The sequence below is a fragment of the Chiloscyllium punctatum genome, chromosome 3 (assembly GCF_047496795.1).
Source record: "Chiloscyllium punctatum isolate Juve2018m chromosome 3, sChiPun1.3, whole genome shotgun sequence".
In the NCBI taxonomy this organism is placed as follows: Eukaryota; Metazoa; Chordata; class Chondrichthyes; order Orectolobiformes; family Hemiscylliidae; genus Chiloscyllium; species Chiloscyllium punctatum.
In genome coordinates, this window is record NC_092741.1 from 156475585 (window position 1) to 156490428 (window position 14844).

At 37.0% G+C, this 14844-nt stretch overlaps 1 protein-coding gene across 9 annotated transcripts in view; it reads left to right on the top strand.

Moving 5' to 3' along the window:
• otofa (otoferlin a) overlaps positions 1-14844 on the top strand; it is a 461762-nt gene that overhangs the window by 348800 nt on the left and 98118 nt on the right. For all 9 annotated transcript variants that reach the window (XM_072562753.1, XM_072562744.1, XM_072562806.1 and 6 more), the window contains exon 24: positions 14456-14645. In XM_072562753.1, coding sequence (XP_072418854.1) covers positions 14456-14645 — 190 coding nt within the window. The remainder of the gene's footprint in view (positions 1-14455; positions 14646-14844) is intronic.

Consider the following 14844-nt stretch of genomic DNA (forward strand, 5'->3'; position numbering starts at 1 on the left):
AATGCAGTACGATAGTTATGTAGCAGTAATGCAGTTCGATAGTTATGTAGCAGTAATGCTGTACGATAGTTATGCAGCAGTAATGCAGTACGATAGTTATGTAGCAGTGATGCAGTACGATAGTTATGTAGCAGTAATGGTGTATGATAGTTATGTAGCAGTGATGCAGTACAATAGTTATGCAGCAGTAATGCAGTACGATAGTTACGTAGCAGTAATGCAGTACGATAGTTATGTAGCAGTAATGCTGTATGATAGTTATGTAGCAGTAATGCAGTACGATAGTTATGTAGCAGTAATGCTGTATGATAGTTATGTAGCAGTAATGCAGTACGATAGTTATGTAGCAGTAATGCTGTATGATAGTTATGCAGCAGTAATGCAGTACGATAGTTACGTAGCAGTAATGCAGTACGATAGTTATGTAGCAGTAATGCTGTATGATAGTTATGTAGCAGTAATGCTGTACGATAGTTATGTAGCAGTAATGGTGTATGATAGTTATGTAGCAGTAATGCAGTATGATAGTTATGGAGCAGTAATGCAGTGCGATAGTTATGTAGCAGTAATGCAGTACGATAGTTATGTAGCAGTTATGCAGTACGATAGTTATGTAGCAGTAATGCTGTACGATAGTTATGTAGCAGTAATGGTGTATGATAGTTATGTAGCAGTAATGCAGTACGATAGTTATGTAGCAGTAATGCAGTACGATAGTTATGTAGCAGTAATGCAGTACAATAGTTATGTAGCAGTAATGGTGTATGATAGTTATGTAGCAGTAATGCAGTACGATAGTTATGTAGCAGTAATGCAGTACGATAGTTATGTAGCAGTAATACAGTACGATAGTTATGGAGCAGTAATGCAGTATGATAGTTATGTAGCAGTAATGCAGTACGATAGTTATGTAGCAGTAATGCAGTACGATAGTTATGTAGCAGTAATGCAGTAGGATAGTTATGCAGCAGTAATGGTGTATGATAGTTATGCAGCAGTAATGCAGTACGATAGTTATGTAGCAGTAATGCTGTACGATAGTTATGTAGCAGTAATGGTGTATGATAGTTATGTAGCAGTAATGCAGTACGACAGTTATGCAGCAGTAATGCAGTACGATAGTTATGTAGCAGTAATGGTGTATGATAGTTATGTAGCAGTAATGCAGTATGATAGTTATGGAGCAGTAATGCAGTATGATAATTATGTAGCAGTAATGGTGTATGATAGTTATGTAGCAGTAATGCAGTATGATAGTTATGGAGCAGTAATGCAGTACGATAGTTATGTAGCAGTAATGCTGTATGATATTTATGTAGCAGTAATGGTGTATGATAGTTATGTAGCAGTAATGCAGTACGATAGTTATGTAGCAGTAATGCAGTACGATAGTTATGTAGCAGTAATACAGTACGATAGTTATGGAGCAGTAATGCTGTATGACAGTTATGTAGCAGTAATGCTGTATGATAGTTATGTAGCAGTAATGGTGTATGATAGTTATGTAGCAGTAATGCAGTACGATAGTTATGTAGCAGTAATGGTGTATGATAGTTATGTAGCAGTAATGCAGTACGATAGTTATGTAGCAGTAATGCTGTATAATAGTTATGTAGCAGTAATGCAGTACGATAGTTATGTAGCAGTAATGCTGTATGATAGTTATGTAGCAGTAATGCAGTACGATAGTTATGTAGCAGTAATGCTGTATGATAGTTATGTAGCAGTAATGCAGTACGATAGTTATGTAGCAGTAATGCTGTATGATAGTTATGTAGCAGTAATGCAGTACGATAGTTATGTAACAGTAATGCTGTATGATAGTTATGTAGCAGTAATGCAGTACGATAGTTATGTAGCAGTAATGCAGTACGATAGTTATGTAGCAGTAATGGTGTATGATAGTTATGTAGCAGTAATGCAGTATGATAGTTATGGAGCAGTAATGGTGTATGATAGTTATGTAGCAGTAATGGTGTATGATAGTTATGTAGCAGTAATGCAGTATGATAGTAATGTAGCAGTAATGCAGTACGATAGTTATGTAGCAGTAATGCTGTATGATATTTATGTAGCAGTAATGGTGTATGATAGTTATGTAGCAGTAATGCAGTACGATAGTTATGTAGCAGTAATGCAGTACGATAGTTATGTAGCAGTAATGGTGTACGATAGTTATGTAGCAGTAATGCAGTACGATAGTTATATAGCAGTAATACAGTACAATAGTTATGCAGCAGTAATGCTGTACGATAGTTATATAGCAGTAATACAGTACAATAGTTATGCAGCAGTAATGCTGTATGATAGTTATGTAGCAGTGATGCAGTACGATAGTTATGCAGCAGTAATGCAGTACGATAGTTATGCAGCAGTAACTCAGTATAATAGTTCTGCAGCAGTAATGCTGTATGATAGTTATGTAGCAGTAATGCAGTACGATAGTTATGCATCAGTAATGCAGTACGATAGTTATGTAGCAGTGATGCAGTACGATAGTTATGCAGCAGTAATGCTGTACGATAGTTATATAGCAGTAATACAGTACAATAGTTATGCAGCAGTAATGCTGTATGATAGTTATGTAGCAGTGATGCAGTACGATAGTTATGCAGCAGTAATGCAGTACGATAGTTATGCAGCAGTAACTCAGTATAATAGTTCTGCAGCAGTAATGCTGTATGATAGTTATGTAGCAGTAATACAGTACGATAGTTATGCAGCAGTAATTTAGTGCAATAGTTATGCAGCAGCAATGCTGTATGATAGTTATGCAGCAGTAATGCAGTACGATAGTTATGTAGCAGTAATGCTGTACGATAGTTATGCAGCAGTAATGGTGTACGATAGTTATGCAGCAGTAATGCAGTTCGATAGTTACGTAGCAGTAATGCTGTACGATAGTTATGCAGCAGTAATGCTGTACGATAGTTATGTAGCAGTAATGCAGTACGATAGTTATATAGCAGTAATACAGTACAATAGTTATGCAGCAGTAATGCTGTACGATAGTTATATAGCAGTAATACAGTACAATAGTTATGCAGCAGTAATGCTGTATGATAGTTATGTAGCAGTAATGCAGTACGATAGTTATGCAGCAGTAATGCAGTACGATAGTTATGCAGCAGTAACACAGTACAATAGTTCTGCAGCAGTAATGCTGTATGATAGTTATGTAGCAGTAATGCAGTACGATAGTTATGCAGCAGTAATGCAGTACGATAGTTATGCAGCAGTAACACAGTACAATAGTTCTGCAGCAGTAATGCTGTATGATAGTTATGTAGCAGTAATACAGTACGATAGTTATGCAGCAGTAATTTAGTGCAATAGTTATGCAGCAGCAATGCTGTATGATAGTTATGCAGCAGTAATGCAGTACGATAGTTATGTAGCAGTAATGCAGTTCGATAGTTATGTAGCAGTAATGCTGTACGATAGTTATGCAGCAGTAATGCAGTACGATAGTTATGTAGCAGTAATGGTGTATGATAGTTATGTAGCAGTGATGCAGTACAATAGTTATGCAGCAGTAATGCAGTACGATAGTTACGTAGCAGTAATGCAGTACGATAGTTATGTAGCAGTAATGCTGTACGATAGTTATGTAGCAGTAATGGTGTATGATAGTTATGTAGCAGTAATGCAGTACGATAGTTATGTAGCAGTAATGCTGTATGATAGTTATGTAGCAGTAATGCAGTAGGATAGTTATGCAGCAGTAATGCTGTACGATAGTTATGTAGCAGTAATGCAGTACGATAGTTATGTAACAGTAATGCAGTATGATAGTTATGGAGCAGTAATGCTGTATGATAGTTATATAGCAGTAATGCAGTACGATAGTTATGTAGCAGTGATGCAGTACGATAGTTATGTAGCAGTAATGGTGTATGATAGTTATGTAGCAGTAATGCAGTATGATAGTTATGTAGCAGTAATGCAGTACGATAGTTATGTAGCAGTAATGCAGTATGATAGTTATGGAGCAGTAATGCAGTATGATAGTTATGCAGCAGTAATGCTGTACGATAGTTATGTAGCAGTAATGCAGTATGATAGTTATGTAGCAGTAATGGTGTACGATAGTTATGTAGCAGTAATGCAGTACGATAGTTATGTAGCAGTAATGCAGTATGATAGTTATGCAGCAGTAATGCTGTACGATAGTTATGTCGCAGTAATGCAGTATGATAGTTATGTAGCAGTAATGCAGTACGATAGTTATGCAGCAGTAATGCAGTACGATAGTTATGCAGCAGTAATGCAGTACGATAGTTATGTAGCAGTAATGCAGTATGATAGTTATGCAGCAGTAATGCTGTACGATAGTTATGTAGCAGTTATGCAGTACGATAGTTATGTAGCAGTAATGCTGTATGAAAGTTATGTAGCAGTAATGGTGTATGATAGTTATGTAGCAGTAATGCAGTACGATAGTTATGTAGCAGTAATGGTGTATGATAGTTATGTAGCAGTAATGCAGTACGATAGTTATGTAGCAGTAATGCTGTACGATAGTTATGTAGCAGTAATGGTGTATGATAGTTATGTAGCAGTAATGCTGTACGATAGTTATGTAGCAGTAATGCAGTATGATAGTTATGTAGCAGTAATTGTGTATGATAGTTATGTAGCAGTAATGCAGTACGATAGTTATGTAGCAGTTATGCAGTACGATAGTTATGTAGCAGTAATGCTGTACGATAGTAATGTAGCAGTAATTGTGTATGATAGTTATGTAGCAGTAATGGAGTACGATAGTTATGCAGCAGTAATGCAGTACGATAGTTATGTTGCAGTAATGCAGTACAATAGTTATGTAGCAGTAATGCAGTACGATAGTTATGTAGCAGTAATACAGTACGATAGTTATGCAGCAGTAATGCAGTACGATAGTTATGTAGCAGTTATGCAGTACGATAGTTATGTAGCAGTAATGCTGTACGATAGTTATGTAGCAGTAATGGTGTATGATAGTTATGTAGCAGTAATGCAGTACGATAGTTATGCAGCAGAAATGCAGTACGATAGTTATGTAGCAGTAATGCAGTACAATAGTTATGTCGCAGTAATGCAGTACGATAGTTATGTAGCAGTAATGCTGTACGATAGTTATGTAGCAGTAATGCAGTACGATAGTTATGTAGCAGTAATGGTGTATGATAGTTATGTAGCAGTAATGGTGTATGATAGTTATGTAGCAGTAATGCAGTACGATAGTTATGTAGCAGTAATGCTGTACGATAGTTATGTAGCAGTAATGGTGTATGATAGTTATGTAGCAGTAATGCAGTACGATAGTTATGCAGCAGTAATGCAGTACGATAGTTATGTAGCAGTAATGCAGTACAATAGTTATGTAGCAGTAATGCAGTACGATAGTTATGTAGCAGTAATGCTGTACGATAGTTATGTAGCAGTAAGGCTGCACGATAGTTATGTAGCAGTAATGGTGTATGATAGTTATGCAGCAGTAATGCAGTACGATAGTTATGTAGCAGTAATGCTGTACGATAGTTATGTAGCAGTAATGGTGTATGATAGTTCTGTAGCAGTAATGCAGTACGATAGTTATGCAGCAGTAATGGTGTATGATAGTTATGCAGCAGTAATGCAGTACGATAGTTATGTAGCAGTAATGCTGTACGATAGTTATGTAGCAGTAATGGTGTATGATAGTTATGTAGCAGTAATGCAGTACGATAGTTATGCAGCAGTAATGCAGTACGATAGTTATGTAGCAGTAATGGTGTAAGATAGTTATGTAGCAGTAATGCAGTATGATAGTTTGGAGCAGTAATGCAGTATGATAGTTATGTAGCAGTAATGGTGTATGATAGTTATGTAGCAGTAATGCAGTATGATAGTTATGGAGCAGTAATGCAGTGCCATAGTTATGTAGCAGTAATGCAGTACGATAGTTATGTAGCAGTTATGCAGTACGATAGTTATGTAGCAGTAATGCTGTACGATAGTTATGTAGCAGTAATGGTGTATGATAGTTATGTAGCAGTAATGCAGTACGATAGTTATGCAGCAGTAATGCAGTACGATAGTTATGTAGCAGTAATGCAGTACAATAGTTATGTAGCAGTAATGGTGTATGATAGTTATGTAGCAGTAATGCAGTACGATAGTTATGTAGCAGTAATGCAGTACGATAGTTATGTAGCAGTAATACAGTACGATAGTTATGGAGCAGTAATGCAGTATGATAGTTATGTAGCAGTAATGCTGTACGATAGTTATGTAGCAGTAATGGTGTATGATTGTTATGTAGCAGTAATGCAGTACGATAGTTATGTAGCAGTAATGCAGTACGATAGTTATGTAGCAGTAATGGTGTACGATAGTTATGTAGCAGTAATGCAGTACGATAGTTATGTAGCAGTAATGGTGTATGATAGTTATGTAGCAGTAATGCAGTACGATAGTTATGCAGCAGTAATGGTGTATGATAGTTATGCAGCAGTAATGCAGTACGATAGTTATGTAGCAGTAATGCTGTACGATAGTTATGTAGCAGTAATGGTGTATGATAGTTATGTAGCAGTAATGCAGTACGACAGTTATGCAGCAGTAATGCAGTACGATAGTTATGTAGCAGTAATGGTGTATGATAGTTATGTAGCAGTAATGCAGTATGATAGTTATGGAGCAGTAATGCAGTATGATAATTATGTAGCAGTAATGGTGTATGATAGTTATGTAGCAGTAATGCAGTACGATAGTTATGTAGCAGTAATGCTGTATGATAGTTATGTAGCAGTAATGCAGTAGGATAGTTATGCAGCAGTAATGCTGTACGATAGTTATGTAGCAGTAATGCAGTACGATAGTTATGTAACAGTAATGCAGTATGATAGTTATGGAGCAGTAATGCTGTATGATAGTTATATAGCAGTAATGCAGTACGATAGTTATGTAGCAGTGATGCAGTACGATAGTTATGTAGCAGTAATGGTGTATGATAGTTATGTAGCAGTAATGCAGTATGATAGTTATGTAGCAGTAATGCAGTACGATAGTTATGTAGCAGTAATGCAGTATGATAGTTATGGAGCAGTAATGCAGTATGATAGTTATGCAGCAGTAATGCTGTACGATAGTTATGTAGCAGTAATGCAGTATGATAGTTATGTAGCAGTAATGGTGTACGATAGTTATGTAGCAGTAATGCAGTACGATAGTTATGTAGCAGTAATGCAGTATGATAGTTATGCAGCAGTAATGCTGTACGATAGTTATGTCGCAGTAATGCAGTATGATAGTTATGTAGCAGTAATGCAGTACGATAGTTATGCAGCAGTAATGCAGTACGATAGTTATGCAGCAGTAATGCAGTACGATAGTTATGTAGCAGTAATGCAGTATGATAGTTATGCAGCAGTAATGCTGTACGATAGTTATGTAGCAGTTATGCAGTACGATAGTTATGTAGCAGTAATGCTGTATGAAAGTTATGTAGCAGTAATGGTGTATGATAGTTATGTAGCAGTAATGCAGTACGATAGTTATGTAGCAGTAATGGTGTATGATAGTTATGTAGCAGTAATGCAGTACGATAGTTATGTAGCAGTAATGCTGTACGATAGTTATGTAGCAGTAATGGTGTATGATAGTTATGTAGCAGTAATGCTGTACGATAGTTATGTAGCAGTAATGCAGTATGATAGTTATGTAGCAGTAATTGTGTATGATAGTTATGTAGCAGTAATGCAGTACGATAGTTATGTAGCAGTTATGCAGTACGATAGTTATGTAGCAGTAATGCTGTACGATAGTAATGTAGCAGTAATTGTGTATGATAGTTATGTAGCAGTAATGGAGTACGATAGTTATGCAGCAGTAATGCAGTACGATAGTTATGTTGCAGTAATGCAGTACAATAGTTATGTAGCAGTAATGCAGTACGATAGTTATGTAGCAGTAATACAGTACGATAGTTATGCAGCAGTAATGCAGTACGATAGTTATGTAGCAGTTATGCAGTACGATAGTTATGTAGCAGTAATGCTGTACGATAGTTATGTAGCAGTAATGGTGTATGATAGTTATGTAGCAGTAATGCAGTACGATAGTTATGCAGCAGAAATGCAGTACGATAGTTATGTAGCAGTAATGCAGTACAATAGTTATGTCGCAGTAATGCAGTACGATAGTTATGTAGCAGTAATGCTGTACGATAGTTATGTAGCAGTAATGCAGTACGATAGTTATGTAGCAGTAATGGTGTATGATAGTTATGTAGCAGTAATGGTGTATGATAGTTATGTAGCAGTAATGCAGTACGATAGTTATGTAGCAGTAATGCTGTACGATAGTTATGTAGCAGTAATGGTGTATGATAGTTATGTAGCAGTAATGCAGTACGATAGTTATGCAGCAGTAATGCAGTACGATAGTTATGTAGCAGTAATGCAGTACAATAGTTATGTAGCAGTAATGCAGTACGATAGTTATGTAGCAGTAATGCTGTACGATAGTTATGTAGCAGTAAGGCTGCACGATAGTTATGTAGCAGTAATGGTGTATGATAGTTATGCAGCAGTAATGCAGTACGATAGTTATGTAGCAGTAATGCTGTACGATAGTTATGTAGCAGTAATGGTGTATGATAGTTCTGTAGCAGTAATGCAGTACGATAGTTATGCAGCAGTAATGGTGTATGATAGTTATGCAGCAGTAATGCAGTACGATAGTTATGTAGCAGTAATGCTGTACGATAGTTATGTAGCAGTAATGGTGTATGATAGTTATGTAGCAGTAATGCAGTACGATAGTTATGCAGCAGTAATGCAGTACGATAGTTATGTAGCAGTAATGGTGTAAGATAGTTATGTAGCAGTAATGCAGTATGATAGTTTGGAGCAGTAATGCAGTATGATAGTTATGTAGCAGTAATGGTGTATGATAGTTATGTAGCAGTAATGCAGTATGATAGTTATGGAGCAGTAATGCAGTGCCATAGTTATGTAGCAGTAATGCAGTACGATAGTTATGTAGCAGTTATGCAGTACGATAGTTATGTAGCAGTAATGCTGTACGATAGTTATGTAGCAGTAATGGTGTATGATAGTTATGTAGCAGTAATGCAGTACGATAGTTATGCAGCAGTAATGCAGTACGATAGTTATGTAGCAGTAATGCAGTACAATAGTTATGTAGCAGTAATGGTGTATGATAGTTATGTAGCAGTAATGCAGTACGATAGTTATGTAGCAGTAATGCAGTACGATAGTTATGTAGCAGTAATACAGTACGATAGTTATGGAGCAGTAATGCAGTATGATAGTTATGTAGCAGTAATGCTGTACGATAGTTATGTAGCAGTAATGGTGTATGATTGTTATGTAGCAGTAATGCAGTACGATAGTTATGTAGCAGTAATGCAGTACGATAGTTATGTAGCAGTAATGGTGTACGATAGTTATGTAGCAGTAATGCAGTACGATAGTTATGTAGCAGTAATGGTGTATGATAGTTATGTAGCAGTAATGCAGTACGATAGTTATGCAGCAGTAATGGTGTATGATAGTTATGCAGCAGTAATGCAGTACGATAGTTATGTAGCAGTAATGCTGTACGATAGTTATGTAGCAGTAATGGTGTATGATAGTTATGTAGCAGTAATGCAGTACGACAGTTATGCAGCAGTAATGCAGTACGATAGTTATGTAGCAGTAATGGTGTATGATAGTTATGTAGCAGTAATGCAGTATGATAGTTATGGAGCAGTAATGCAGTATGATAATTATGTAGCAGTAATGGTGTATGATAGTTATGTAGCAGTAATGCAGTATGATAGTTATGTAGCAGTAATGCAGTACGATAGTTATGTAGCAGTAATGCTGTATGATATTTATGTAGCAGTAATGGTGTATGATAGTTATGTAGCAGTAATGCAGTACGATAGTTATGCAGCAGTAATGCAGTACGATAGTTATGTAGCAGTAATGCTGTACGATAGTTATGTAGCAGTAATGGTGTATGATAGTTCTGTAGCAGTAATGCAGTACGATAGTTATGCAGCAGTAATGGTGTATGATAGTTATGCAGCAGTAATGCAGTACGATAGTTATGTAGCAGTAATGCTGTACGATAGTTATGTAGCAGTAATGGTGTATGATAGTTATGTAGCAGTAATGCAGTACGATAGTTATGCAGCAGTAATGCAGTACGATAGTTATGTAGCAGTAATGGTGTAAGATAGTTATGTAGCAGTAATGCAGTAGGATAGTTATGCAGCAGTAATGCAGTATGATAGTTATGTAGCAGTAATGGTGTATGATAGTTATGTAGCAGTAATGCAGTATGATAGTTATGGAGCAGTAATGCAGTGCCATAGTTATGTAGCAGTAATGCAGTACGATAGTTATGTAGCAGTTATGCAGTACGATAGTTATGTAGCAGTAATGGTGTATGATAGTTATGTAGCAGTAATGCAGTACGATAGTTATGGAGCAGTAATGCAGTATGATAGTTATGTAGCAGTAATGCTGTACGATAGTTATGTAGCAGTAATGGTGTATGATAGTTATGTAGCAGTAATGCAGTTCGATAGTTATGTAGCAGTAATGCAGTACGATAGTTATGTAGCAGTAATGGTGTATGATAGTTATGTAGCAGTAATGCAGTACGATAGTTATGTAGCAGTAATGCAGTACGATAGTTATGTAGCAGTAATGCTGTATGATAGTTATGTAGCAGTAATGCAGTACGATAGTTATGCAGCAGTAATGGTGTATGATAGTTATGCAGCAGTAATGCAGTACGATAGTTATGTAGCAGTAATGCTGTACGATAGTTATGTAGCAGTAATGGTGTATGATAGTTATGTAGCAGTAATGCAGTACGATAGTTATGTAGCAGTAATGCTGTATGATATTTATGTAGCAGTAATGGTGTATGATAGTTATGTAGCAGTAATGCAGTACGATAGTTATGTAGCAGTAATGCAGTACGATAGTTATGTAGCAGTAATGGTGTACGATAGTTATGTAGCAGTAATGCTGTATGATAGTTATGTAGCAGTAATGCAGTACGATAGTTATGTAGCAGTAATGCTGTATGATAGTTATGTAGCAGTAATGCAGTACGATAGTTATGTAGCAGTAATGCTGTATGATAGTTATGTAGCAGTAATGCAGTACGATAGTTATGTAGCAGTAATGCTGTATGATAGTTATGTAGCAGTAATGCAGTACGATAGTTATGTAGCAGTAATGCAGTACGATAGTTATGTAGCAGTAATGGTGTATGATAGTTATGTAGCAGTAATGCAGTATGATAGTTATGGAGCAGTAATGCAGTATGATAGTTATGGAGCAGTAATGCAGTATGATAGTTATGTAGCAGTAATGGTGTATGATAGTTATGTAGCAGTAATGCAGTATGATAGTTATGGAGCAGTAATGCAGTACGATAGTTATGTAGCAGTAATGCTGTATGATATTTATGTAGCAGTAATGGTGTATGATAGTTATGTAGCAGTAATGCAGTACGATAGTTATGTAGCAGTAATGGTGTACGATAGTTATGTAGCAGTAATGCTGTATGATAGTTATGTCGCAGTAATGCTGTATGATAGTTATGTAGCAGTAATGCAGTACGATAGTTATGTAGCAGTAATGCTGTATGATAGTTATGTAGCAGTAATGCAGTACGATAGTTATGTAGCAGTAATGCTGTATGATAGTTATGTAGCAGTAATGCAGTACGATAGTTATGTAGCAGTAATGCTGTATGATAGTTATGTAGCAGTAATGCAGTACGATAGTTACGTAGCAGTAATGCTGTATGATAGTTATGTAGCAGTAATGCAGTACGATAGTTACGTAGCAGTAATGCTGTATGATAGTTATGTAGCAGTAATGCAGTACGATAGTTATGTAGCAGTAATGCTGTATGATAGTTATGTAGCAGTAATGCAGTACCATAGTTCTGTAGCAGTAATGCTGTATGATAGTTATGTAGCAGTAATGCAGTACGATAGTTATGTAGCAGTAATGCTGTATGATAGTTATGTAGCAGTAATGCAGTATGATAGTTATGTAGCAGTAATGCTGTATGATAGTTATGTAGCAGTAATGCAGTACGATAGTTATGTAGCAGTAATGCAGTACGTGAGTTATGTAGCAGTAATGCAGTATGATAGTTATGTAGCAGTAATGCTGTATGATAGTTATGTAGCAGTAATGCAGTATGATAGTTATGCAACAATAATGCAGAAGGATGTCAAGGCGAAAACCAACCACATCACATCATCACAACTGGTGGTGAACAATTTTGTGCTGCTCTCCTAGAATCACCCACTTTATAGAAACACATTTAAAAGACTCATGTTTTTCTGAGGTTTTAATCTAATTCCCTGTTTTAATATGTCATATAAAATGTCAGCATCACAAATGTTGAAAAAGAACAAGGATTTTCTAATTCTGAATGGATACAAAGCTCGGGTATGCAATTCCATTCAAAATCAAGTTGTAGAGATTGAATTGGCTGAAGAGGAATTAAATGGTTTAACTTTATTTGTTTTTAAACTATCTGGATGCTGACATTTCATGAATTTCACTTTGAAAAATGTTTTACAGGCTGTAAATTGCATTGGGATGTCCTGAAATTATGAAATGTGTTAAATAGATGGATGTTTGTTTTTTCTGCTTCCTCACGATAACCATTAACATTTCCACAATCAGTGCTCAGACTTCAATCACCTGAATAGTACTGAACTTCAGATAAATGCAAAATAAGGTGGAGGAAAACAATGATAGCAAAACTATCCTGTCTTCTTGGAGTCTCTTATCACACATTTAAAAGGGAGGTGATGGCATAGTGATATTATCACTAGATTATTAATCCAGTGACCCAGCTAATGTTCTGCGAACTTGGGTTCGAATCCCATCACAGCAGTTGGTGGAATTTTAATTCAATAAAAATCAGGAGTATGATGGTGGCCAGAAAACCATTCTCGATTGTCAAAGAAAACCTATCGGATTCACTAATGCCTTAAAGATGGCAGGTTTCCTTCCCTAACCTGGTTTTGCCTACGTGTGACGCAGACCTATGGCAATGTGATTGACTCTCAAATGTCCTCTGGGCACAACTGGGGATGGGTAATAAATACTGGCCTAGCCAGTGACATCCAGGACCCATGAATGAATGAAAAAAGGATAAATATTTGGAAAAGCAACTTGTGTGGGAATGAGACTGAACAGACTAAGTTTTCCCAGTAAGTTGCGTGGCCTCTTCCTGTGCTTTACAATTCTATTGGTGCAAAATTCCTCCTGAAACTGTTCTTATTACTTTCAGGCATATGTTTTCTTTCCTGTGTCAATCCACCTTTGAATGATTGACTCGTTTACTTTCAGATTATGTGCAACATTTTGTAAGCATTGTGAAGGTAGCCTGGTGAAAAAGCTTTTCATTCTTTTACACCTATTATTTACACTTTTGGTTCTCTCTCTATTTTAATAGCATTCACTTTGTCTTCTGCGCTGGTGCCCTCATCATCTGTTCAATACTCCTGCCTCCTCTGTAATCAGCATAAAAAACATCCTTTTCACACCCCCCTGAAAGTTCGAAAGAAGAGTCAAATTGAACTGGAAACATTCACTCCATTTCCACTCTCAAAAGATGTTGCCAGAGATGTTGAGTTTCTCCCAAATTTTCTGATTTTGCTGCTGAAAGGTTTGTGGTGGAGGGCTGGTTTCCCATTGGGAACTTTGTGCTTTTGATTTTGCTACAGTCAGAAACCCCTAAACCTCTTTCCACATTCCAATCTTAAAGAACCATTGGCCAATTATAAAGCCTTGCCAACTGTCACTTGTGTATCCTAGTGATCCTGTTATTTCTTCCATATTGTTGGTGATTGGAAGGAAATGGAATGCACGCTTTGGAAACAGGATAAGATTCAATTAGGCACAGCAGACTCAATGTCTGTGTGGAGTCTGCACATTCTCCCAGTGTCCGCGTGGGATTCCTCCGGGTGCTGCGGTTTCCTGCCACAGTCCAAAGATGTACAGGACAGGTGGATTGACCATGCTAAATTGCCCATAGTGTTCAGGGATGTATAGGTTAGAAGCATTAGTTAGGGGTAAATGTATAGTAATAGGGTATAGGTCTGGGTGGGTGACTCTTCAGAGGACCGTTGTCCATGGATTAGCCATAGGAAACGTGGGGATAGGGTGGGTGGGGCGGTGAGTCTGGGTGCAATGCTCTTCAGAGAGTCAGTGTGGATTTGTTGGGCCAAATAGCCTGTTTCCACACTGTAGGAATTCTATGTGTTTATGACTCTGATTAAAATGCTTGGGATTATCCAAAAAAGAATGTTTCAGCCACTTACTTCATGAAGCATGTTCTCAGGAAGCAGATTCCCTCTCAAAGTCATTGTATTGCAGAATCGCTTTCACTTTGTTTAAATCATCATATAGACTTGCCTTATTTGCAGCTCCCAGGAAAGCGAGGCTTTGGCACTGCAGGTTGGACTGTTCAAGCTAAAATCGAGGTTTACTTTTGGCTGGGATTAAATAAGCAACGCAAGGATTTCCTGACTGGCCTGCCCAGTGGATACGAAGAGAACAAAGCAGTCCAGGGTCAGGGGTTACAGTCCTTCCCTCCTATAAGTCTGACCTATATCAGTAAGTACTGAGTTTGAAAATAAATGTTTAACCAGTGCAGCATTCAGATCATCCTGCATGTCATTGAAATGATTTGGAGGAGCCAGTGTTGGACTGGGGTGGAGAAAGTTAAAAATCACACAACACCAGGCTATAGTCCAACGGGTTTATTTGGAAGCACTAGCTTTCAGAGCACTGCTGATGGTGACTACCACCTGAT